We start from the raw sequence: 25,386 nt of genomic DNA, 5'->3' as shown, positions 1-25,386 counted from the left end.
TTTCTTCAACACGTTTTTAAGAAAAGAGGTTAGGAAACCGATATGGTAGTATGATGATATTTAATAAATGATAGTCTTGGTGCATATTTCTAACATTGATGCTGTCATTATCTGTGACTAACAACATTAAAGAGTTTAGCTCATAACTCATCTGTATTCAAAGCATGAGAGAGTCTTCTGTTATGATTAATGTCTATTGCAGGCCCAAGAAATGTAGAACAAGGAAATATCTGCTGTTGTATTTCAGCCTTGACCAGCTTGTATTTGGTAAGGAAGTAAACAAATAAACAACATTTACAGCAAAGATGAAAACAGCATTTAAATTATATTCAGTTTCAAGATACCCATCTTGTTAAACCATCAAACAAGCTTCTGGTGAAATAAATATCAATCTAATCTTATTCATGGCAAGTCAAAGTCTACAATATTATCTCTTTCATTACATACCTTTACTGCTGTATAAGAAGCTACATGTAGTATGCACCATGGCTTACTTGGAATACACAGTATTGCATTGTTTGTATTGTTCAACAGTGCAAGCATAGAGAGGATTTTGAAGTGCCGTCCTGCAGATTTTTAAAGGGGGAAGGAACAAAATTTTATTTTGGGACTCCTATTCCTCTTTCCTTTAGACAATCATATCTTTCTCAAAGTAACACCAATTAATCAGGTTGGAAATGACATCATGGATCCACCATAATTTTACCTTGGACTAAATAGCATCTGTCCTTCCAATCTTACGTTTCAGCCTGCTCTTCTGTATCCTTTGGTTCTGCCTGTGTATCGCCTGTACCCTCCCCACCCTGGGGGACATCCTCCCCCCCTCCCCCTGGTAGCCCCTCCCCCCCTCCTGCTGGTAGCACCTCATCCCCACCCTGAGCCTCCCCTCCTGCTGCATCCTGGGATACTTGGTTACTAGCACCCGCGACTCCTTCGTCCAACTTCTCCTGGTCGGGTTTCCACTCGCTGTCGTTCCCGTTTTCCTCGGAGTTGTCGGAGCTGCTCGGCGCCTCGCCGGACTTGTAGCCGTCATCGTCCTCGTAGATGATGTCCTCCGGGTTGGGGGCCGCGGGGAGAAACTCTTCTCCTGGACACATCTGCTCGAACAGGCTTCTCGCCTAATCACAAACAATGGAAATAAACATAGATGCTCATTCATATTGGATGTTAGCATAATAAACAGCTAAACAGTATTCCTGCACAACAAAGAAGGTAAGGGGGATAACTAATCTCCTAAAAATGTAGCGCTACCGATTGTAATGCATTCTTTTTAATTTTCTCTAACAACACACACTTTATTGACAATAGTTAAAAATAGACATTGTTTCTACCTGCTGTACTGCGTACTCATAGCCCAGGTCCACCCCTGGCCCAGACGTGACCACAATGTTCTCAGGCAGTCCTGTGTAGAGGCTGCTGGGATCACAGTCAGTGGTGTCCAGCTGGCTGAAGTAAACACACCACAGCACTTTGGGTTTCTCTGACTCTGTGTCTGTATCTTCTGCGTGGACATAAAAAACCAAACAGTGTTACCATCATGAAATGTCTACTCTACATACTTCACACAGTGCTTGAAACGAAGGCTGCTTAGCATACCAGGGCAGTTAGTTTTTGTTTCAAGTGGAAAACCATGGTCTAATCCAAGTGGATAACTCAAGTTTTAATACTTAAATCAAGGTTCAAGCCAGATCCTTAAAGATTTAAGAAGTACGTAAACCTACCAGTATTCAGTGGCTGGAACAGCTGCTCGGCTGCTGGCTGTAGGTCGGCTTTGGCAGAACCAGTGCCTTGACTTGTCAGGTGAACGATAACTGTGGGAGATGTAAGCAGTGTTTAACAGTTTGTACAGAAAATAGGATTTTTAGACTACCAAATTTTCATTTTACTCACATGCACACACACACACATGCACACACACATGCACACACACTCCCGTGCAGAGTTCGATGTACCATGTACTTACACATGCCCTTAGGACAGGCCGACGCCCCATTCCCCAGTTCCACAGCTCTTACTGGGAAGTTACAGCCTTCTGCAGGTGGGATGGACAGCAGGGTGATCTGAGACGAACAACAAATGTTGTTCAAGACATTTGATCCAAAACTGACCGAAAAGATATTCTTATTACATTCGTACACTCAAAGTTTTTGTACAATATATGTACATAATTTTTAATTTGGATTGGGGTATTGCAAGAAGGAGATGCATTTTACACTATTAATACCCTGTCCAGTTAGATAACATTCAAGAAAACATGTATGAAACATATTATGTTTTGTAACTCCACAAATGTGTTCAGTACCTGCTCATTCTCTGACGCCTTCATGGACCTGTCTGTAAAGAAGATGCCTCTGGATACAGACCTGAGAAACAAAAGGCAGACAGTGCCTCTATATTAAAATTGTGGGAGTTTCGTGTAGATGTGAAAAGGTTAGATGTGACAGTTTGTTCCATGTAATAAGACCAGCCACTGAAGCATGTCTGCGAGACTGGTGTGTAATGCTGAAGAGTTATTACAATGCTTAGATAGTTCAGATGTTTGTTTTTTCTGACCAAGAACATCACAGATGGACAAATAACAGCTCAACAATAAAAATTGTTTTTCTGGAAAGAAGCCAAAATGACTAAGCCTACTAATGGCATCCACTGAATACTGTTTGTACAGCTTTATCACTTTAATATATGATATGCACTGGAATACAAACTATGGTCAATACTACTGTAGTGTTTGCATGAGGAACTGTGACTCACCCCACAGGAGGATCAGGTTTTCTGCACATGTGAGGCACATAACTGCCTTGCATCACCATCCACCTGAAAGGATACAAAATCTCCAGCTGTAAAACCCTGGAAATCAGCCCTACTTTGCTGAATGGAAATATGTTTCCAAGATTGATGAACACATAAATAGACAACTTTGACACTGATCACACATGTACTTGTGTTTACTAACTACCATAGTGGATTATTCATCCAAGGGTTTATATAGCAAAAAAGTTGAATTTGCATGGAATCATTTTGCATGTTTGATTACATTTATCATTTTCCCTTCTGAGATATTCTTTCAATGTAACCTACATGTACCAGTATTTGCAGTAGAAAGGTTTGATCTCAACTTGCTAGTCCATTGAAGGTTGAATTCAGCATTGGTGAGAATATATATCTGATGGTAGTAGACTCACCTACAGCTGATCCTTTGTCCTTCTGTGCAGACAATGCCCTTACACCTAACGAAGAGTAAAACAAAATTGAAAACATGTTTCTGCAAGGAACTACAAAAATTTTCACTGGAACTTTAGCAGAGAGGAACAATAAACAGATTTCTTACTTGCTACTGTCCTTGTCGATGATCAATTCCCTGGCAGCTCGTCGTAGACAGTAGATACCAGCAAATACAGCACACATTCTGTAGAGGGATGTAGTATAGCTTGGTTTGACTCACATACAACAAATGCTGCCCAACAAGCTAAATACTATAGACCCTTTTCAATCTCAAAGCAGATGTTAAGACGGCTAAGTGTGATATTAACTGGTGGTCTTGTTTTTCTGAGATGCCATCATTCATTGGTAAGGATAGGACCTTTCAACAACTGCTTAGAGATCAACGGCTAGTACAAAATGGTTTAAAGGTTGAAGGTTAAATGTTGACCTGCAGAAACACTGAGGCAGCTCTCCTGGTCCATATAGGGGCCACAGGAACGGTGTGTTACCATAGCGACCAAGGGACCGCAAAAATCTCTGAGTGGACTTCAAACCCTGCAGAAAAACAGGACACACATTCAAGTCTATGAAAGGAAAAAAACATTCATATTCACAGCTTTTTTTCACAGCTTTTTTTCACCTCATACCCACTAAAAGGAAAAACTATGGGCCCCTTCCATGTGCTAACCTGTTGCTCTATGGTATATTACTGTAAATCTTTAAATGTTCGCAGTGGTGTTATTTTCTCAGAATTTACTGTACTTTGTTTAAGAGTATTGGACAGTTGCACATGAAGGTGTACCTTCAGAGTTGTGGCATCTCTTGTTGCCATGGCGATGGCATGGAAGATGAAGTGCTGCAGGTTTGGAGTCAGCTGTCTGGACTGCAGGTACTCGGAGAACGGCTTCTCCTCCCAACCTGGGGTATGGAGAAACAGGGTCATAACCAACACTTCAGACACCACTGTTGTTAGGAGGAAAGTTACCATTAGTGGCAAATTCATTGGCTGATGGCTGACCCATGGTAACACTGCTAGAAGGACAGATACATGTAGTAGTGTGGCCAAGGCCCTTGCTTGTTACAAGATAGCAGTTGGAGCGGCGGAAGAGGATGGTATGTCTAACAATCATAGAGGATGGTTGGAAGGAAAACTTGTGTCTAACTATATGCTGTCCCTGCAACTGTATGCACCAAAGAACAGACTCACCCTCATTTTTTTTTCAAACCTGAGAACAAACAAACAAAAAAGTTTCTACCCTGATAGTCCTCCGGATGTTGCTCATACTCCACACAGAAGGTCAGGAACTTCATCAGCATCCGTTTCTCCAGCACGGTCACAAACTTGCTGCTGAACACATCCGCTCTCGAACAGGGCACCTGAGGAAAACCAAGCAAACAGATGGCTTGTCTGTTGACACTTCACAAGCTGAGACCAAAACAATCAACACTTGTTTCTGAATCAATCTTTCACAAGTGCAGCTGTTCTACATCTACTTCCTTTTTTATTTAATGAGATTTACCACATTTGTGGAAGGATCGACCTAACAGGTGCCTATGACCTTTCCAAGATGTCAACCGGAGACTAGGCTGTAAGGTTTGATCCACCCAGTCCAGGATGAGCCCCTACTTTTTTCAATAAGTGTGGTAGGAACTTCTACATGCTTGAGGTGTGGCCCTCCTAAAACAGTAGACCTCCGCTTTATGTCCCACCCAAGAGGACATCCCTAACCAAAGCCAGGTACTCATTTTCACCTGTCAAGTGAGGAAATGGGTGCAATGGACCTTTCCCGAGGGCACAACACTGGGACCTGCCAGGGATTCGAACCTACCAGAACCTTCAGATTCTACATCAACAACCCTAACCACAAGACCACCTTGCCATGTTTAGTCTCACCTGTTCCAGTTTGCCATTCAGCAGAGTTAGGATCCTGCTGACAGCCTTGAACTCACAGTACCGGCTGATGTTGGAGGTGATGAGCAGCTCCACCAGGGAACCTCGCCCAAACAACATCTGAGGGGCAACAAATGACAAGTTTTAAATGTATGGGAAGAAGGGAAATGAGGGAAACCAAGCTCTGCTTAATGGTTACGTTTGTTGTAGAATAGCATGCCTTAGAGAACCAAAAATTTCAGTCTTCACCTCACCTCCTTTAAGTCATGAAGCTATGCACAACAACAGCATCGACTTCTTCAGACTGAGATACTTGTAGGTAGGGAAAATGGCTTGGGTACTTAAACAAAATTTCCTGTCCTTCACACAAAACTGCTGTCAATCTACTGACCTTAGGAGAGAGGTCGATGTTGAACCTCCTCCACTCCTTGTGAATGTCATCCATGGTCCATTTCTTAGGTTCCATTTTCTTAGGAGGAGCTGATTTTTCTTGCACTTCTTTCTGTTGTGTACCGCTACTACTTGGTGCTGGGCTGTCATGTTTCTCCTTTTCTTCACTATCTTGCTTCTCTTCCTCCAGGCTGTCTTGTTTCTTTTCTTCTGGGCTGTCTTGTTTCTTTTCTTCTGGGCTGTCTTGTTTCTTTTCTTCTGGGCTGTCTTGTTTCTTTTCTTCTGGGCTGTCTTGATTCTCTTCTTCACACATGGCATCACTTTTATCACCACATTCATTTTCTTCAGCCACAGTTTCAACTGTAGCTTCAGCTGGTGATTCACCCTCACCTGTGGCTTGTTCTGAATCTTCTGTAGTATGAATCTGCTGCTGGGTTTCCTCTGCTGCTGTTGTCTGTCCCTCTTCTTTGTCAGTCACTGTTTCTGACTTCTCTTGAACTTCTTTCTCTTCAGATGGGGGTTCTTCCGCTTTTTCTCTAGAAGAGGTGGTAAAAAAAGGAACACATAATACTACCTGATATGCTAGTCTAAAATGATTATATACTGTATATCTAGTGGACATCAACTAATCTATGAGCCAACAATGAATGTCAAACTAAAAGACTTATATCATTGCAATACAATGGGATCCCTCCTCTCTCTCCTCTCTATGAGAAAAGTTGTTGCAAAATTGTCCTTACCTGACATAAGTAAACATCTCTAAGCTGGATATGGTGTTTGCCTGCTGAGGGACTGATAAAGCTGACTCCCCCTCCTCCAACTTGGAACATTCCACAGGTTTGGTCCCTTCTGCTTCATTCATTGCTTGAACAGCTGGATGCTGGAAAGGAACAGAGGTCAGACTGCATTAATCCAATGTAACATATACACATTACCATGTTGTGGTACTATACCCGAACAAAAGTAACATACACACACAAAGCTGGACGGGCTATCCAGTATTCTGAAGATTTGATACAATGTACATACAACATGTAAACAAATAGTGGCATAAAAAGAAGACAGTAAAAAGTTGAAAATCTACCCATGGACCAAGGAGGTCCTCGCATGAACGATGAACTGACACAAATACAGTGAAAATCTTCATCACTTCTTCCCTACAACCATTTTACCAACAAATAAACAGCTGGAGTTGATGAAAATTCTACAGTTATACCCTAAAGTTCTCTACATCATAAATTGAGGCGTCACCGTATCAGTACTTATACATACGATAGCCTGTGCATGACTATCAGTATCATGAACAGTCTGGATATGAAATATCAATGAAAGGAGCACTATGTCAAAGGGCCAAGGTCAGGGTTATAGTGTGTAACCATGGAACCCACGGTCTGTCTGGTGATCCAGCGCTGCAGCCCGTCCCAGTTGAACGTGGCCCAGTCCCCACTGTAGTAATCATTTCTGCAACGCAACAAATAAAAACAAACATTCTTAATGCATATCAGAAAAAGATAGATGTAACTATTTCATTTCATAGCTCTTTCCATGATTTTGCTTGTTTGTAAGCCCTGCTTTAACTGATTCTCTTTAGCACTGTTAATTATATAACATTAATTTCTATGGTTTTATGATCCCAGCTATACGATGGATCTCGATGATGTCACAGTGATGCAGTGACAGGCAAAGATCTGGTGGAACGCAAAAAATTCATTTAGTTTACTTACGCCCCAACCGCTAAAATTACCACCTGCAATATCAAATGGATTACAGTATGTCAACTCACCTGTCTAAATGCAGTACTTTCTGTCCACAGCGGGCCAGGGCAGCAGCCAAGATGGACTCGGCCATCCCTGAAAACAAAATCATCAGAAATACAAAATTGCATTCAAATTTATAGGAGAAATATTCACACCATTTAAACAGATGTCAGAGCCGATTATGATATCATCATCAAGATGCAAGTATACAACTAACTAGTAGTAGTATAACGTAGTAGTAACATCATATAAACAGATCTAGAACACAACAATTTTCTGTAACTTTAATTAAAATCCCACAAGCAAAATTTTGTGGCTTTGGGGAGGCTCCACTATGAAGTGCAAGGAACAGGACTGGCGTTTCATATTTAAAAAAACGCAAAAATAAGTAAAATCGGCCATTGTACGTGGTGCTTCGGATTCCACGCTATTTCTTCTACTTTTGCTTTCAATATTAGGGGAAGTAGTCATAAATCTACGGCTTACCAGTGCCCAAAACAATCGCATCAAATTCTGTAGGCAGCTCGTCCGCCATGATGGTGGGTTTTTCAAAGTGACATCTTAATGCGGGGGTGAGTGGATTGTATTTAATACTAAATAAAGTAAATATAAAGCATGCTTGATATCGACTGTAACAATATGATAAGATTATAACTTACATTTTATGGTTACTTTATTTCGTGAGCAAATTATAGAGGGAACAAATTAATACGTCTTTTTTCTAAATCTAAAAGACTGACGACCCCCGTACTAATATGGTTTACTCTATTTCCGGGGTAAGTGACCCATACAGTGTTACTCAGAATGACCTCATCAGCTGACATGTCCAGAATTATGAACTTGTTTATTCACACGAGCTCGTGATCGCGTCGTGAGGCCTTTTGGAGCGGGTTTAGCGGGCCTGATCGCCGTGGATGGACTGTGAGTACACGGCACTAACCACAGGTATGTGTGTGTTCTCTTAAATCAGTGAAGTCTGCGTTTTTTTAAGACAACTTATCATCAGAAAATGAATGACATGTCACAGATCTGGACTCCCCCAGGAAGTTGGAAGCTTAATTTGATTGTGATCCTCGTTTTCTTTCGTTTTGCTGTTACTATTGATGTTGACGGTTTTGAAAGTATGTAACGTCACAAAATTATGTGACATGTAAACAGAGGCTCCAACGTCAAAAGCGTTTTGCCAAGTAAATAAGAGCTCAAGTCACAAACAGCCTGGAAAAACATGAGCTATGTTTAGATGCAACCAGTGTCCTTGATGCAACTGCCAATGATATAATTTGCTAGCATTGTTTTGTTTGGTGCACATCTGTCTGTCTTTGTATGTGTCTCAACTCTTGTCTATGTGTGTGCGTGTGTTTCTGTAATTCCCAATATAGTATAACAGTAACGTTTTTGCCATACATTGATTATCATCTTTTGTAGTGCTGCTAATTGTCTGTCACTCTGTGGGACTGGGAGGGATACAAAGCAGTATGGGTAAGGGGGTGAAGCCTGCCATCTCCCATGTCCTTGTTGACTGTTTTTGCCAGATGTGTAAAATGGATGGTGGTACAATGACCTAAATTTCATCTGAACACATCCTCTAAATATTAGTTACTAGCAGTGATTTCACCCTCCAAATGAATAAGTTTTCTGATTGTTGATGCTAAATCCTGTTAAGTAGAATCACATGTTTAGAATTAGGGTAAGCTTTGTGAGTTTGTAGTACTAGTAGTTTCCTGTTTTGCTACTCTTCTTGCTACACCTCAATCATATACAGAGTTATTTCTGCAGGTATCTGCTTTTTATTATGTTTCTATTACATAATTTTCAGTACTCTGCACTTTGTACATTGGTCATGTGAGACCATGATCTAGGCAATGGGATAGACTGTCAAAATAATTCCACACGATAGATCTACCAAAATTTAGTGCATCACTACTCGCCAGGTTTAACCCAAATTCATCAGTTTAGAAAATTTTGCATAAAATTATGTCAGTTGATTATACATCACAATAAAAAGTTTTTGTTTTTGCCTGTCTTGCCACTGTTTGGACTCTCAGCCAGAGACTGACCTGGGAAGAAAAGAACAGTCAACATGTACTCAGGACAAACCACTTCTTTGTTAGAGGGGTTTTATGCATACACACATGCCTTTTAATCCTAAATGGCAATATTCGTCAGCAGCTTTTTGATAGGCACTAAGCTTTAATTAAAGGCTTAGTTTTGTACAGATCCAGGGCAATGTGATACCATAGTGATCCCACCATAGTTACATGGAAATTGGTTCAGTCTAAAAAAATTGACAAACTCACCTGTAAATCTAATGGTTCAGTCCAGAAAAAATCAATACAGTAGTTGGATTGAATGGACTTTACCCGGTCTATGTGGCACTATGGAGTTTCTCTGGTTCACTGGGTTTGCTGCAAGAAGGGAACCTCACCTGTAGCATCTGTGTAAGATGCAGGTGTGACAAGGTGTCATGGCAGGTAAATACCACAGTAGGAAGACATGCAAATATTTAGTCCCAAATACAGATTCCTTGTGGCCATCTTGCTCTGGAAAGCAATCTTCTACAGAGAGAGCACAATTTGTATCCCAGTCAAATTAGCTTGAGTAGCGAATATGTGTGATGTGACAGATGGGTATGGAAAGGAAAGAAATGTACTCCTGTGTTATGCAAGTCTTGTTTGCTGTACCATCGCATTCTATGGTCTAATCACTCAACTGATCCATTGGACAAACAGCCATTTTGACGATTCTTGCTGAGCCTTGAGTACCTCTTTAGCTGTGTTTTTTGTGATGGGTTTTATTTGAGTAGTGCATATGATTAACACATAGAAGATATACTCCTGTGGGATGGTCTTATGAATGTCTCAGGAAATGTCACATTTGATAGCTTGTCAAAATGAAAAATAATGTGGTACTAATTTGAACCAGTTTTGGATATATTCTGCTTATACAGACTCGTGTATAGGCTATGCATTTATTGATTTTGCTCCCGTAGAGTTACTCACCCCTAGGCTCTAGAACTAGAATTTTGATGTTTGTTTCCACCAAAAGAGACAAAGTGTTATTGTATATTCATCATCTGTATGTTAGATACTTGTACTTGTACACAGCCTGTTGATGGTTTATTAAAACTAAAAGTGGTTCGGGCTGAAATGCCTGCTTTAATTCAATTAGACTTTTGTGGGTCAAGATACAAATGTAGATTACTAAAGATAATCATGGTAATGCGGTCGTAGTATCTATGTTTTAACCAGCGTACATGGCCACAGTATCTTTATTATCTAAGCAGGTGTATACTGCAAAATAGGAAGCTGTTGCCAGACAGAAATTAGAGAATATATACAAACAAACTAGCTATGTGAGGTCACTTACACATAGCTGCTGTGCCAGGTCATACTCACATAATGTAATGGATATCATAAAGATTTTGATTATGATAACTCCTGCAGCTTTAAGTTTAACTTGTATGATAAAAATGTTAATGTGTGTATTTTTTATTGCAGACTCTACAGCCATAGAAGAAGCAGAGGTAGAAGACGTAGCGCCAACACAACTGTTAGTTTCCAACTCAGATTTAGAAGACGAGACCGAGGAAATAGAACTCTTCGACATGAGCGCGGTGAAGTCAGTACAGACGTCAGTCAACCAGGAGCGACAGCCGCTGATCGGCAACAGTTCTCTGTCGGACACGGACCCCGAAACAGATGTGCGGGTGCCCAACTCATCCAACTCCACGGAACTGACGTCGGAAGCAAGAGCTTTTACCCAAAATTCAGTCTCGTACGTTATGTATCATGGTTTACATTTGAAGTGACAGGGCAAAAATGAAAAAGAAAGAAATGGTACAGATTTTGTACAGGCTGATATCAAGTTCTACTGTAAAGTTGCACTTTTTAGGAGAAAAGTTGCAAAATCAATCTTTAGTTATTCTGAGAAAAATTCAATTGTTTTAACGTGTCCCTAGAATATATTCATCGCTAGTGATCATCTTAATACTAATTCATACTTATAATGTAATGTTAACTAATGTGCACCTTTTAAAGGACCACAGTTTTATACACCACAGTAGACAAGATGAACAGAACGTCATATGAAATCTTCAACTACATTCTTATCATATTTGTGATGTAACATTACTTTGCAGGAGCTTTGATGCATTAGTGCACCTCCTGAAAGGGAACATTGGTACTGGGTTACTGAGTCTTCCTGTTGCAGTAAAGAATGCTGGTGTCATTGTGAGTACATAATTAGTTCTTCCTTTGGTGAATTGTGAGGATCTGAGATACTGAGATGTTCAAAACATGTTTTTAGGTGGACAAATAATATGGAACTCATTTGAGAATTGCTGTATTATCTAAAAAGGTAGAAATGAAGTCTGTCTTAGTTTGCAAAACTTTGATATGTAAAGTGATCCTTGAAATCAGATTTCTGTAAATGCATATGCAGCTGACAACAGCACTCTAGCTTCCTGTGAAGTGCACAAAGTATGAACTGTTGTATCTGTAATTATATTTCTAACAGATGATTATTTTCCCTTTATTAATAGGTGGGTCCAGTAGGTCTGGTGGTGATGGCTATCATTTGTGTGTACTGTATGCACATGCTGGTCAACTGTAGCCACAAGCTCTGCAGAAAGTAAGGCCACAACAATTGTTCTGTTTGTTTCTTTGCTTTTTATCTTTTTATATTTTACAGACAAGCCTCAGTGACGGAGTGGGTAATAAAGAAAGCTTTATATTATACATGGAATATTCTTAGACTTAATACATCATATCTGTCCTGCTCTATATTTTTCTCTCTTTCGTTGTTTAACTTTTAATGGAATCCCTTGGAAACCAAATTGTCAAATTGCCAAACAATTATTATCTTTTTCAATATGAATAGATTAATAAGTGTCATGAATGATTTTTTCGTTTATCAATGATTTTTTGTTTATCGATTCTCAGATGTGGTCACACCAGTATGGACTATGGGGAGGTGGCTGAGAATGCCTGTCGGGTGGGGCCGATCCTGTTTCTACGGAGACACAGGGTGGCAGTGAGGAGAATAGTGAACGCCTTCCTCCTGCTGACCCAGCTGGGCTTCTGCTGTGTCTACTTCGTCTTCATGGCCAGGAACGCTGAGCAGGTTTGCTATCTTTCAGTAACTCCTCAGATTCCTGTATATGTAACCTCTCAGAGACCTAGCACCAGTAAAACTGTTATACAGTACACACTATTCTTTGGAAATTGGAAAAATGAACTCGGATCACTGCGGTACATGTGACTCTTTAAAGACCAGGAAAAAATGTTTTTTTCCAGTAACCAAGTGTAAGACCAGGAACTCTTTAAACCTTCACAATTGTGCAGATAATTATGATGTACAAGCCAACCATCTTTTATTGACATAATGCTGTTCTATCATGATAGTTCCTTTATATCCATATTCCCAAACTAACGTATTTGCATGTCCGACTCCACAGATCCTCCAAGCCTTCCCAGGTCTGCAACACGCAGAGTTCCCGCCAGTCCAGGCCTTCCTAGCCGCCTTTCTCCTTCCCATCATGCTACTGTGCTTCATCCAGAACTGGGACCACCTGGCGCCCATCTCTACCGTCGCTAACGTCGTCATGGTAGCGGGGCTGGTGCTGATCTATCAGTACATCCTCAGGAGGCTCAAGAGCCCCTCCATGTACCCAGCATTCTCCTCTTTCGGCGAACTGCCACTCTTCTTTGGCACCGCAATATACTCCTTTGAAGGGATTGGAATAGTGAGTCTACCCCTCTCAAATTGAAAAAGTTGTGATTTCCTAAGTGAATTTGTGATTTGTAAAATCTTATTAGATATTTTATATTTAGACTTGTTGCTGAACAATTGTACAGAAAACTTTCAAGAGCCAATCCACCTAACCAGCATTCTCCTCATTTGGTGAACTGTGCTTTTTTTGGCTCTGCCGTGTACTCTTTTGATGGGGTAGGAATAGTAATTTTGAAATTGAAAGAGGACTGTGACTTTAAACTTAAAACAAAAGCCCAAATTCTAGTTGACTAGTCAATTGAAACAATTAACTACAACTTTAGGCACTAATGGCTTATCATCATTATAATTAGACAGCTGCAATCAACTTAACAGTAACCCATTGTCTGACATCTATTTCACAAATTAGAATATTTACATTTTGGATCATGCTACAAAAAGACCCTTCTTTCACATTCTATTCTACAATGAAAACAGTTAATTTCACCAATAGATTGATGTTTATGTTCCTTTTTAGGTTCTTCCTCTGGAGAATAAGATGCAGAACCCCCAGTCCTTCCCCATGGTGATAAACATAGGGATGGGGATGGTCACCTTCCTGTACGTGTCGCTCGGGTTCTTCGGATACCTTGCCTTCGGGGACCACGTGGAAGGCAGCATAACCCTCAATCTACCCACGATGCCCTCAGCACATGTAACACCATCGGAACAAGCGTATGTGTACACCCATGTTTCTTCTCAACCAGAAAATTTCTACGATGCACTTAGTAAAGAATTGAAATACAGCACACAGTTTGTTTACATGGTACTGAATGTTGGTTGTGTGTCAAACAGTTTTAATGGATTGAGTGTGTCGAGTGCCTTCCAGGTATGTAGAGATCTTGCAGTGTTTTGCATTTGGTAACCAACATTGTCAGAACTTAAAAGCTATCTAACACAACACAAGACAAGGTCACTCTGCTGATGAGCTACAATTCACTGAAATACAGATGGACACCAATATGGCAAACACCATGCATTTCTATTTCACTCTCTTGATTGATATGTATTAAGATCTGAATACTTTTTTATGTTTTTCTCTTCCTTTTGCAGGCTGTACGTAGTGGTGAAGCTGATGTTCGTGTTCTGTATATTCTGCACTTTTGCTGTGCAATTCTACGTCCCCATCAACATCATCTGGCCTTCACTGAAGTCACGTGTCAGTCAACGGTACCAGAAAGTCGCAGAGTACATCCTCAGGGCAGTCCTGGTCATTGTGACATGTACGTTGGCTGAGTATAACTAGTTGCTGTTATCCAGAATAGTCTAACTGATAGAAGTATAAATCACTTTGTTGCACACACACATGTACAATGAATGTCATTACTGCTTAGCAGTGCAGCTTTGGTCCTTGGTATGGTATGAGTTTGATGAGTACCAAGTTGCTGTTCTCAAAATCTTGATATGATTTATAACTGAATAATTACTTTGTTCTCTAAAATATCTCCTTTTGATGGCTTTGTTCCCCATGGATGTACAAGAAACAAAAGTTTTCACCTGAGTCAATGATTCTAATTGTTTTATATACTGCTTGCGACATTGCGTTTTTCATCAGCCTATTTTGTTAACGTCTTATATGTTGATACTGTTGTACATCATCATCATCATCAAGATACAGAATTGATAGATATGTGTAAAATCAATATTGTACATACATATAGATACATTTAGGACAAAATATCTATACCTAGATAGTAAATGATTTTTTTTTCCTGACAAAGAGTGTTTGTGTTTCCCCACAGTTGGGCTGGCAGCAGGAATCCCAGAGCTGGGTCTCTTCATCTCCCTTGTAGGAGCCTTCAGTAGCAGCGCTCTGGCCCTCATCTTCCCTCCTCTTATACAGCTGCTGGTGAAATACGAGGATGGGCTCCACTGGTTTGTTGTCCTCAGGAACGTTACCATCTTTCTGTTCGGTTTTGTAGGATTTCTTGCCGGTTCGTACGTTTCCATAGCACAAATTGTGGATTCATTTTCCAGAAAAGTAGCGCCAACGCTTGCACCAACATTTTCAACAGGATGATGTTTGGGGGTATTTCCTCCTTCTGTGTTTGTTTCATACCAGTAGAGTCAGTTTTAAATCATGCATTTTCTCCCAATCATGTTGATTTTAAGTCTATGTGGTGAAAGTACTAGTATTTTTCTAAATCAATAAAACATTGATAGGACTCAAGGAACCCAGGTAAAGTTTTGAGCTACTGAGACAAACCTGGCCAACGTTTATAATCATATTGTACATTTAGAAAAAAAAAGGATTTTATTGTTTGATATAAAAGAAAACTATTAAGTTACACAGTTTATCATCTAATCTGATAGAATTAACACAAGCTAAAAGGTTGATCTTCTGAAAAGTATACCAGTCACTACTATACTGACCAGTTAGTAAACAGTTTGTTTGTACATGGCACTTGCATTACACGAGATATTGAATTTTATGCCTTTATAGAAGATAGATATACAGTATACTCATGGTGCCAATGGTTGTGCCTTTTTATGATTATCAAGTAAGGTATTATACTAGTTTGAAACAGTTCAAAAGTGCTTTGTAAGACCTGCACTAAATGTTCAGAATAGATTTTAGGTTGTTTGAAATGTATGTAATGTAACAAAGATGTTGGTGATAACATTCCATCTTATATTGTTGTACGGAATTGGTGCTAGAGTGGTGGTAATTATGGGCTGTTTTGTGACAAATACGTCCCTGGCTGTGCACCTTTAAATTACACTGCCATTTCTGCAGGGAGGTAAATGTTGCATTGTTGCATGTATATTGCATGTTCTGTCATGTGTGATAACTTAATCATTCAGTATTACACTTGGTGTATGTGTCCTTACAAGTTGTCAATTGGCATACCCCCTGCCCTTGATATTGAACAGACCCTCCAGAATCTCTTAGAGAATTTATTTGCCTCAAGAAGAAGTATTTGATCACAAATTGATTTTGTGATAATTGAAACAAATATGGCATCAATCATTGTTTGTGCCTGAAGAGAGGATGAATCTGGTATGATTTTCATCTTGTCTATTTAGTGTGGCCATAAGTAAGGGGACAACATTCTATCATCAGTAAAAATGTTCAGTCTACTTAAGTAGAAAAAAATCTGTGATGAAAAGCCATTAAGTTCATGCTTTACATCATACAAAAAAATGTATATTCATATTGCAAAAATACCCGTGGAAAGGTATTCTGCCTGCGATAGGAAATGAATTTATGACTACAAAGGAGTGAGTTTAAAGATTTAATGCAAGTTCATTCACCAGAAAAGTAGTCGTGGCAGCAAAAAAAGTTATGTTGACAGAACTTGTGCAATATCAATGTTGCCATCCCTGTGTGATGTATTGAATGTAGAATTTGCAACATAAATATTTCAGACATGCCGCATCTGTGTCTTTTGCAGTACTCTAGACTGTATAGTCATAGATTAAAAGCCTATGAGTCAGAGGTAAACATAAACATAAACACTGGTTTTCACATCCATAAATTATATATGATAACAACACACAAGCATAGAAAAATACAACATTTCACTTATTAAACCAGCAACAATACAGATACTGCTTATACTTTACTCCGGATAACCCTGACAAAAATAGTTGCAAAGTCTTAGCTTATGACTCTGCAACAAAATATCCTCTTTGAATATTGTGCTAATGTTTTGCGCACAACTTGTCTGACTGGTACAAAGTATGATAAAAGTCATTGCTAAATACATGTATACTGCATAGAAAATTACCTAGTAGTTTTTGTCTAAGTCTGTTCTATGGTAATTCAATTCTGATGTCATAAGCTCATTTGACAAAAACACGAAAAATTCAAAAGCAATTTGGCTAAACACACAGGTAAGTCACTAGAAAGTCATCCAAATACTCTTTGTACTTTTTCACAACTTAAAGGTAACCTAAGCAATATTAGGCCGCTGAAAGTCATATATTCAAAATCAATTTTTTTCTGATTTCTATCAATAGTAAGTTTAGATAACACTATCCCATTGTATATCGACCATCATGGAGCAAAAATGTGATGTCGTTGTGCGGTGGGAACTCATTAAAAATCTGAGCACTTGGAGGCCAGCCATCATTTCAAATCTTCCGAACATGCACGATTCTGACCGATAAGTCCCGAACGCTTCCGAAGAAATAATCACGTGGTCATGGCTCAATGTGCTTGGGCACTGTGACGTCACGCGGCCGGAAGATTGTCGACAGAAAACGGTTACGGCTGGATTCTGGGCTGATTTTTTGGGGGACCCAATAAATAAAATACTCCTTTTGTGGCTTGCTTTGTGACTATTTTTAAACGCCCAAAGTATGAAATAATGATGCAGATGTGCTAATATAGGGAAGTAAATGTAAATTTCAACCTCACCAAACAGATTAACTTTCCCCAGAATATTTCAAGTTTTACCCCCTGACACTATGCAAATCTTGACACTATGTATGTAGTTTGCAGCAAATTCTTTGTGCTGTTCCATTCTAACCTCAAACAAGCATTTCAGCAATTACTTTTCTAGATGAAACTCTTCATGATCAGTATCGCGGTGAGCAGCAGTAAGGCAGACACCTGCAGCACAGGTGCACCACTGACGGTAGAGTCTGGGTCCACAAACTTGAAGACTTTGCCAAGAGGCTGAGATGCAGTTGGGTTGAGGGTGGTCAACAGGTAAGCCTCACCTGTGTGGTAAGAAAAGAACAAGGAAAAATGTTAGTTTTTCCTGTGCATCAGAAACTAAGACACAAAGCTTGATGTTTGAGAGTGGTGCTCAACAGTTGTCGGTATCTATTCATTGGGGTTAGTTTTCAATCCATACTGGACAAGACTCCCAAGTCTCCACTACTCCAGGACCAACTTTCTTCCAGGAGTGATGGAACGAAAATGATCTTAATCACAATGTAGATTTTATACAGACCTGACACATCCTGTCCAAATCCGAGTATGAAGTGGTGACCAGCTCCCCAGGACTGCTGACTGCTGGTCTTACACACAGTGTTGTTACCGACACAGAGGGCTGCATTTGTCCATGTACCATTTCGTTGTTCCCTCAGGTAAAACAGCTTTCTGAGGGGGAAGATAAAAGAAATATGAGAACTTTAAAAAGTTTTGATGGATTCAATGACATTGTAGCCCTCAAAGGTGTTTGATCTCTTCTGAAAATATACCAGAGGGACATCCATTTTACTGAAGAAACAGACATACATACTTTTTCTCTGTTCAACACCTGAGTGAGTGAGTGACTCCTGTTTACAGTGGCTATATGCTTCGAATGATCAGATCTGTTCAGTGTGTTGACAAGTTGATATAAGTTTGACTGCACAAATTGCTCATATCTTCATGAATCATAACCAATTCATTGTAACTCTTTGTGGTACCGAGCCCCCAGATTTAAAATTGCTGTGACGTTATACGTATGTCACATACCCTGTGTAGTCAGCATACAGGTACTTCCCCCTCAGGCTGGGTACGTTACACCCCCGGTACACAGGACCTCCGATCACTGCAATACCCTCATCATGGGAGTACACATGGACAGGTGGGATGTGCCCTAGAATGTGAAAATGTCACCATAAAAGTCCTGAGTACAACGTCAAATGGTTTTTACCTCTGATGAAAAGTAATTCACCTACTGGTTTCAACAGCCTGAAGGACCCAGAAACATGTACATACTCCCATGTACAGGTTCAATGCACCATGGCCCCTCTTTTCATGTGTAATGACCAGAAAGTTCACAACATTCTGTGCAAAGAAATGTCCTCGACATTGTGTCTGTATATACTATACATGATGTCTGCCTTTCTCGTCAAGACCAGTGAACGGATAGCTGGTACATGTAATATGCTAAACTGTCTTTCATCTTCTGTGACATGTGGGTGAGCACCTCTTAAGCAAGTTAACACTAGATCAATCCAGCAATCATGTTTTCATGTGTTTCATCATCAAGACACACGCACCATCGTCACACCCACTGGGGTTCTGGCAGGTGTGCCCCTCCCTGTCAGGCCAGCCGTGGTTCCCGCCCTTGCTGATGATGCTGATCTCCTCGTAGCTGGAGTTCCCCACGTCCCCACAGAACACACGCCCCTGCCCCACACCTGCGGATAGACTGTCGTTAGATGTGAAGAAAACTTTCTCATTCAGTTGTCCATTTTTTGTGTTGGAAATGACTGTTCAACTTTGCTTCGGAATCATGTGAACTCAGATTAACTTTCAAGCTTAGAGACCCACCTTCCTTGTCTCCTTTGTCAACTGAGCATCTCCAGGGGTTCTTGAAGCCGTAAGCGTACACCTCCGGCCTTGCATCTGCCTGTCCAACAAACGGGTTGTCCGAAGGTACACTGTAGGGCCGTCCTGAATCTGCTGTGTTTACATCGATGCGCAGAACTTTTCCAAGGAGGGAAGACCTGCAATGAAACGGTGATAAAGGGGACTGGGGTTTGTCCATTGGACAGAAAGGGGCTGTCACAGCATTTTGTAGTCCAACATGAGATCGTGAAAGGAAATATCCTGCGCATTTGCACTTGAAAATGTTACCTTTCTGGTTCATATACTAGTTAAAGATTTCTATCATAATCTTAAATATCTAGATCTACCGTAATGCCCATAAAAGTACCGGTATAATACTTTTCCGGCTTATCTTTATGCGTATCGAACGTCTCTCATGTACGCATCAGTTATCTCATATCATGATATGACCAGAAAGGAATCAAGAATTAAAACGCACATCACAGGAAAGCTGTTCCAAAAATGACAAACAAAACCTGTTGTCCTTACGTGTTCCCGGCGGTGTGCGCGCCTGCTCCCCCGTCCCCCACGCTGACGTACAGGTACCCGTCCGCCCCGAACAGCAGCTGCCCGCCGTTGTTACCGTCTCCGGGCTGCGCTATCTCCATCAGTACGCTCTCCGAACTCGGGTCAGCCTGGAAGACACGGAGGTAAAAGCATGAAAATCAATGAAATAACGATTCATAAGGCATATTAAGCAAAACGCATTTTCATGCCCAAATGGTATCGCCCTTGCTTTGTAGTAACGACTTACGTTAGAGGTGTAGGCTATCAAACATAGCCTGGAATCCATCCTAATAGCTTCCGGCCGCTAGCCTAGCTCTGCTGCGCTACCCAAGCTCCGCTGCCGGCCGCGGAGCTAATTGGGTAGCGCAGCGGAGCTAGGGTAGCTGCCGGAAGCTAAATAGGATGGATTCCAGGCTATATCAAACATCCCAGTCCTATTTTCTTGTTCCCTCCCTTTCGTTGTAGCCGTGCACCTGTTGCACTGCCCACTCGCGATCTTGATCGGCTGTCAAAAGTACTGTTGATGGATCGTAACTCACACGCTACTGGTGTTTATGACCCAATGTATCAACAGTTGCAGAAAGTGTAACGAGTTTGTTGAGTCTTTTGTTGTGTTTTGTGGACTGTTTAATAATGCAAGAGTACGTGTTTAATCACAGCTGCGGAGATAAGTTTATTCGCACGCTTACCACGTACACTTCCCGAAACCGTCTTGTACTTTTAGTGGGCCCGTTGAACACCAATAATAGCTAGTGTTTTGCTTTATACATCTTTTTCTTAGTTGTGTTTCGCCATACCTGCAGCTGGTTTGTTATCTTTGCTCCCTGCCCACTGAACAAGTAGGGAGCGAACTCAGGACCAAAGCTAACCAGGCTATCGCCATAAATAGAGTTTGTTCGGAATTTGGATCCCTAAATTTGAAATGTAGTATGTCACCAAAAAATAGCAAAGTCCAGTGGAACAAGCCGAAGCTATGTAGATACGAGTACCTAACTTAAATGGGGAGAGATTAGACATGGAGACGCTATCCATGGACACGAGCCAAGAAGGACGGAATGTAATTACACAGTTTACTCCATACTACTATGCAGTACTGGCTGTGTAATTACGTTCCGTTCTTGGCACCCCTCGAGCAGTATACGTAGGGGTGCAGGCTTTACAACATGTTTTAAGGGTCATTCCATATATTATAACAGGGGCTTGGTGATTAGAAGGCAGCTTATTTAAAAACAGACGTTGGTTGAAAAGATCGTCACGTTTTCTGATCTTTTCTGATTGCCCCCTTGACGGTTTAGCTTGAGTACCATCCTAATAGTTTCACCAGTATGGGATCCCCGCAAGCCCTGTACCTCGTTATAATCTAACTAGGATGACACATATGCATGCAGACAAACCAGTCAGTAAGATGAGAAACTGTTCCGATCCTCTGTAGTGCCAACGTCTGCTTGGAGACAAGGCACGATCCAATTACTGTATTTTAGTCTCAACCCTTCCCACCTGGTTCTTGTCATCCGACACCTGCAGCCTCGCCACCACAGATTTGTGCCCGCCCCCAACATTGCTTCCGCCCTCCCTGGTGCTGTAGTACAGGTAGAAGTACCCGTTCTGCGCGAACTGTGGGTGCAGAACTGCGCCGAGCAGGCCTCGCTCGTCTCCGGGGCGGTCAGACGTCAACACTTTCGACGTGATGTTCAAGAAAGGCTGGGCTAGAAGCCGCCCACTGGAGTCGGTGACGCGTATCAGCCCGATCTGCTCAACAAGGAAGAACCTCTTTGTGCCGTCATCTGGCTGCAACATGGCCAGTGGGTTCTTCAAACCGCCCACGACCTCTTGGAGACAGAGACAGCCTGGCGTCGAACTTGTCGCACTTGTAGAACAGTCCTTAGCTCCTGACGTGGCTTGACTACAGGCCAGGAGCAAGAACAGCACAGCGCACATGACGGGCATGATTGGGCTAAAACCTGTCAAACTGCCTGACTGGGAGATTCCGAGTTTAGTAGCCTTCTGACCTACTTCCGGACACGCGTCGTGTCCTTGTTGGCCCGAAATCTTCTGGGCGTGGGACTCTTCAGGCTTCACTGAGCAATACCATGGACCAATCGTAGCAGAGGTTAGATTGTTTTCAAACGTCAAAGTAGGTATACCCGCCCATTGGCACTAACCATCCACCTGTAACGTTTACCGGCCGTAACCTGTGGTACTGTATTATCCATTAATCCAATGTTTGGTTTTAATTATTTCATACCATTCATTAATCCTTTCGTCGCCAAACTACCTGCTTGTGTACAGTAGGGATCCAACGAGACTCCTTTGTCTGTCACTGAGAAATACCAATTGTGTCAGAGGGCAAATAGTAGTCAAATGCCTTTTGTGAACCCCCTATTGTCTTAAATGGTGAAAAGCACCCGCCCACGGGCAAGAACCATCCACCTGTGACGTTTACCTGCCGTAACCTGTGGTACTGTACCAATAGTAACCTGTGACGTAGAGAACGCCATGGACACAAACCGCACTTGGAGTACAAAGTACCAACTTAATTACGACGAGACGTGGTTTTAAATCATTCTTACCCGATTGGCCATTAATTCAGTGTTTTCTTTTTTAGTGCTTCACGCCATTCATTTCTCCTTTGTTCGTGAACTACCTGTTTGTGTATGGTAGGAATCTGGAGGTTTGGAAACAAGTGTCAGTGAGCCAAGAATTAAGTTCACGCACGCATGCACATGTCATATGACCACCCGAAGTTAGTCTCTAACCCGAAGAGTTTGTACCAGTATCCTGAAGAGGTTTTGTCGATAATTGTTTCGGAAAATATACGAACTTTTCCATAATACCATTTACCAATAAATATGGATCTTCAAATCAAGTCCTGTTTCCATGTTACCACTAGTTTACCCCTCCGGCACGACAGAAATCTTTAATTACTTCAGGCATTGACGCTTACAAGATTGAAAAGCAAAGGTATCCATGTAAAATAATTCAAGCGGCCGCTGTTCACTAGTCTCCAAGCAGACCCAACGGTTGCAAAGACCGTATCCAACTGGCAGAATGAGTTTTTATTGCAACGACGGTGCCTGGCAACTTCTCTGGCTGACTGGAGCTTCTCTGGCTAGCTTGTACGATTTTGGCACCGTGGAGGTCTGCTTGGAGATGAGCTGTTCACACGCATATGCATGTGTATTTATTTTGGGCTCCGCAAGGAAACGTGAGTGAACATCGTAGTGTTCTCAGCGTCCTTCCTAGTTCTTACACATGACGCACACATGCCACATACGCACACATGCCACAATCGCACACGCACACACACACACACACACACACACACACACACACACACACGCACACACACGCACACACACACACATTGAGAAAGAGAAAAGATCGTAACGATCTCCCTTTCTCTCTCCCTCTCTCTCTCTTTCACAGGCGCACTCACACAGCTAGACATGAGAGGGAGAGAGAGAGCGAGAGACGGAACGGGACAATCTTTTCTCACAACATCTGCTTGGAGATGAGGGGAAAACAAACACCCCTATTTCCCATTTGTTTACGGAAATGGAGTATTCCACCGCGGAGGTCGACGGGAAATAAAATGGCGTGCTTGTTGTGAAAAGAATCTCGTCAGTTGTCAATAATTTGGTTTTCTCTGCTGTCCTGAACTTAACCGTGATGAAGGTTGGAAACATGTGACTACCAGGACGTCTTGAAACTTCATGGTATCACTTTAATCAGGTAAATTTCGCTTGAGTCTGAGTTTTGACGATGATCCTAACCCAGTGTATTCCGACCCGGGAAAATTGAATTTGGAACAGTTTTGTAGTCTGCTGTTTTCGACGTCAAAAATTAAGAGAGCTAGCATGGTTCTCATAGATCGTTGTTTTTTGTTAGTTCCTTGCTTTCTTAGTGATCATCTAGAGTTTTCCATATGTCACGAAGACCAACCGGGACGTTGAATTTTGAGCAATGATATGAAAATTCCCTTCGAACGGACCGTGCTCGATGTGCCCCCCCCCCCCTCCCATTCCAAAAAATTATCTCAACTTCCGCTATATTGTGCAACATAATAACGTTGGAAGAGTATTTCATAAGATACCTCTGCTCACATCATTATGATGAAACAACATAAGCAAACAGAATTTTCATATCACATTCCTTTTTTGATTTCTGTGCGCACTTGTCTACCGGAGTAGCCAAATTTAGCATCTTTCCATGATTCATGAAATGTTAAATATTTCAATACACAGGTAATTCTAACTGTCATCCGACTCATCGACAAAGGCATCAATTCAGGTCTGATTACTGTAGTTTTCCCCATAGACCAGCCCATACTCTATCAGCAGGTGAATTATTGAAGATTTTTTGGTCCATCGAGAATAACTTTCAAAGCATAAATTCTTGTCCTGGTTATGATAGTCTACAGCAAAAATAGCATCTGACAAGTCTGTATGAAACATTAAATGTCAAGGTAACACCTAGATGGAAGTAAGAAGTCAAGTAAGACAAGCTAACTGTATCTCTTCTATTTCTACATGTAAGTACATACATAGTATACTACCGGTAAATCTTATCCTTTTTTTCATGTTTAAAAAAATCTTTATATGTAAAAAAAATATAATACTTTTAACTTGCATTATGATATCATTTATCTGTACCCATAGATTCCAGTGAATTTCAAGTGCAGTTAAGATCGTCATGTACATTGTACAGCAGTTTTTCCACAGCAAATTTAAGGCATTCTTATGGATGCAGCTCTCTTGTGATGGAAAAAGCTATCATAAATGTCGTACCCTTACAACAACAGAAAGTAGGACGAATGTGATTGGCTTTGTAGCGTTGTTCATTAGCTCATCAATCATAATATAATATCAGGTGTATTTGCAGCCAGTGCCACAGGCAGGTACCCAATGTGTAGGGTAATGAGGCTGTTTAACGTGTTCGAGGCACCTCCTCGAGCACGGGACCCCCGTTTTACGTCCCTCCCGGAAGACGATTTCGTGGAAAGCTTCGTGAGGCTACAGCAATCCGGACGTCCTTGGTTGGTCTCCCATCCAAGCACTGTCCGGACCGCGCGTTGCTTAACTTCCGAGATCGAGGGATCGGGTGTATCCAACGCGCCACGCGGCCGTAGCTCATGTCTGAATTTTTCAGCAGGTCACAGCAGGTGTCGGTACATGTAGTTAGTGGATGGGAGCAGTGATGGGGAGATGACATGGCTTCACTGGAGGATGTGGTCGGGCTAGGCAGACAGCGGTCATCATCACAGAGTCTACGCACAAGTTCAGACTACGACGAGGAGATACGCAGGCGAGTCCATGGAGATATCTTTGAAAGTCTCAATCAGTCTATACTTAGCATTGACAGACATGGATCATGCTACTACTGAGGAATATGAGTCCCAAAAATGTGTGGTTCGGTAACAGTTAAAATGTAGAAACGATAGAAGCTCTAAGGATGGAATTTAGATCTACGGTCCACTGATTGTTGTATTTTGTACCTGCCACAAAGATACGGGGAATATTCCAGGTATGTTGACCCTGTATAGACTGTACATAGTGTCTGTCTGCTAGTCACAACTATTGAAGGATTGCCTTTTCAGA

The 25,386-nt window shown here is 41.3% G+C and overlaps 3 protein-coding genes across 4 annotated transcripts; 1 reads left to right on the top strand and 2 right to left on the bottom strand.

The window, feature by feature from the left end:
* Positions 1-43: 43 nt before the first annotated feature.
* On the bottom strand, positions 44-7,820 carry LOC136436640 (rab proteins geranylgeranyltransferase component A 2-like). Its single transcript, XM_066430799.1, has 17 exons — positions 7,726-7,820; positions 7,266-7,332; positions 6,871-6,943; positions 6,223-6,362; positions 5,484-6,018; positions 5,096-5,212; positions 4,458-4,578; positions 4,004-4,119; positions 3,650-3,756; positions 3,329-3,406; positions 3,183-3,227; positions 2,752-2,814; positions 2,303-2,363; positions 1,964-2,060; positions 1,722-1,811; positions 1,332-1,501; positions 44-1,118 (listed from the first exon to the last, which is right to left on the bottom strand). Exons 1-17 carry the CDS (start codon positions 7,772-7,774, stop codon positions 738-740), a joined length of 2,310 nt encoding a protein of 769 aa, XP_066286896.1. The 5' UTR covers positions 7,775-7,820; the 3' UTR covers positions 44-737.
* Positions 7,821-8,010: 190 nt separating this feature from the next.
* Positions 8,011-16,385, top strand: LOC136436641 (proton-coupled amino acid transporter 1-like). 2 transcript variants are annotated; one of them, XM_066430800.1, is made up of 9 exons: positions 8,011-8,184; positions 10,737-11,013; positions 11,378-11,468; positions 11,780-11,868; positions 12,180-12,360; positions 12,695-12,982; positions 13,487-13,683; positions 14,062-14,231; positions 14,751-16,385. In XM_066430800.1, exons 1-9 carry the CDS (start codon positions 8,154-8,156, stop codon positions 15,026-15,028), a joined length of 1,602 nt encoding a protein of 533 aa, XP_066286897.1. In that variant the 5' UTR covers positions 8,011-8,153; the 3' UTR covers positions 15,029-16,385. The 2 variants fall into 2 exon arrangements, with proteins under 2 accessions (XP_066286897.1, XP_066286898.1); XM_066430801.1 differs by lacking the exon at positions 8,011-8,184 and adding an exon at positions 9,546-9,710.
* LOC136436642 (HHIP-like protein 2) lies at positions 16,232-21,908 on the bottom strand. The gene is made up of 7 exons (XM_066430802.1): positions 21,287-21,908; positions 19,772-19,917; positions 19,226-19,401; positions 18,952-19,092; positions 18,422-18,545; positions 17,913-18,061; positions 16,232-17,676 (listed from the first exon to the last, which is right to left on the bottom strand). Exons 1-7 carry the CDS (start codon positions 21,734-21,736, stop codon positions 17,513-17,515), a joined length of 1,350 nt encoding a protein of 449 aa, XP_066286899.1. The 5' UTR covers positions 21,737-21,908; the 3' UTR covers positions 16,232-17,512.
* Positions 21,909-25,386: the final 3,478 nt, after the last annotated feature.

The sequence above is a fragment of the Branchiostoma lanceolatum genome, chromosome 6, assembly GCF_035083965.1.
Source record: "Branchiostoma lanceolatum isolate klBraLanc5 chromosome 6, klBraLanc5.hap2, whole genome shotgun sequence".
NCBI lineage: Eukaryota > Metazoa > Chordata > Leptocardii > Amphioxiformes > Branchiostomatidae > Branchiostoma > Branchiostoma lanceolatum.
This window is presented reverse-complemented; position numbering and strand designations above follow the sequence as displayed.

Coding starts and splice junctions, on each gene's coding strand:
- LOC136436640 (XM_066430799.1), bottom strand. CDS start 7,774: ATGGCGGACGAGCTGCCTACAGAATTTGATGCGATTGTTTTGGGCACT. Junction 4,579..5,095: donor TGAATGGCAAACTGGAACAG/GTGAGACTAAAC, acceptor GGTTTTCCTCAG/GTGCCCTGTTCGAGAGCGGA. Junction 1,812..1,963: donor GGCCTGTCCTAAGGGCATGT/GTAAGTACATGG, acceptor CATCTCCCACAG/TTATCGTTCACCTGACAAGT.
- LOC136436641 (XM_066430800.1), top strand. CDS start 8,154: ATGGACTGTGAGTACACGGCACTAACCACAG. Junction 8,185..10,736: donor GTACACGGCACTAACCACAG/GTATGTGTGTGT, acceptor TTTTTATTGCAG/ACTCTACAGCCATAGAAGAA. Junction 14,232..14,750: donor AGTCCTGGTCATTGTGACAT/GTACGTTGGCTG, acceptor GTTTCCCCACAG/TTGGGCTGGCAGCAGGAATC.
- LOC136436642 (XM_066430802.1), bottom strand. CDS start 21,736: ATGCCCGTCATGTGCGCTGTGCTGTTCTTGCTCCTGGCCTGTAGTCAA. Junction 19,918..21,286: donor TGTCGGATGACAAGAACCAG/GTGGGAAGGGTT, acceptor CGTGTCTTCCAG/GCTGACCCGAGTTCGGAGAG. Junction 19,402..19,771: donor GCGCACACCGCCGGGAACAC/GTAAGGACAACA, acceptor GTTTCATTGCAG/GTCTTCCCTCCTTGGAAAAG.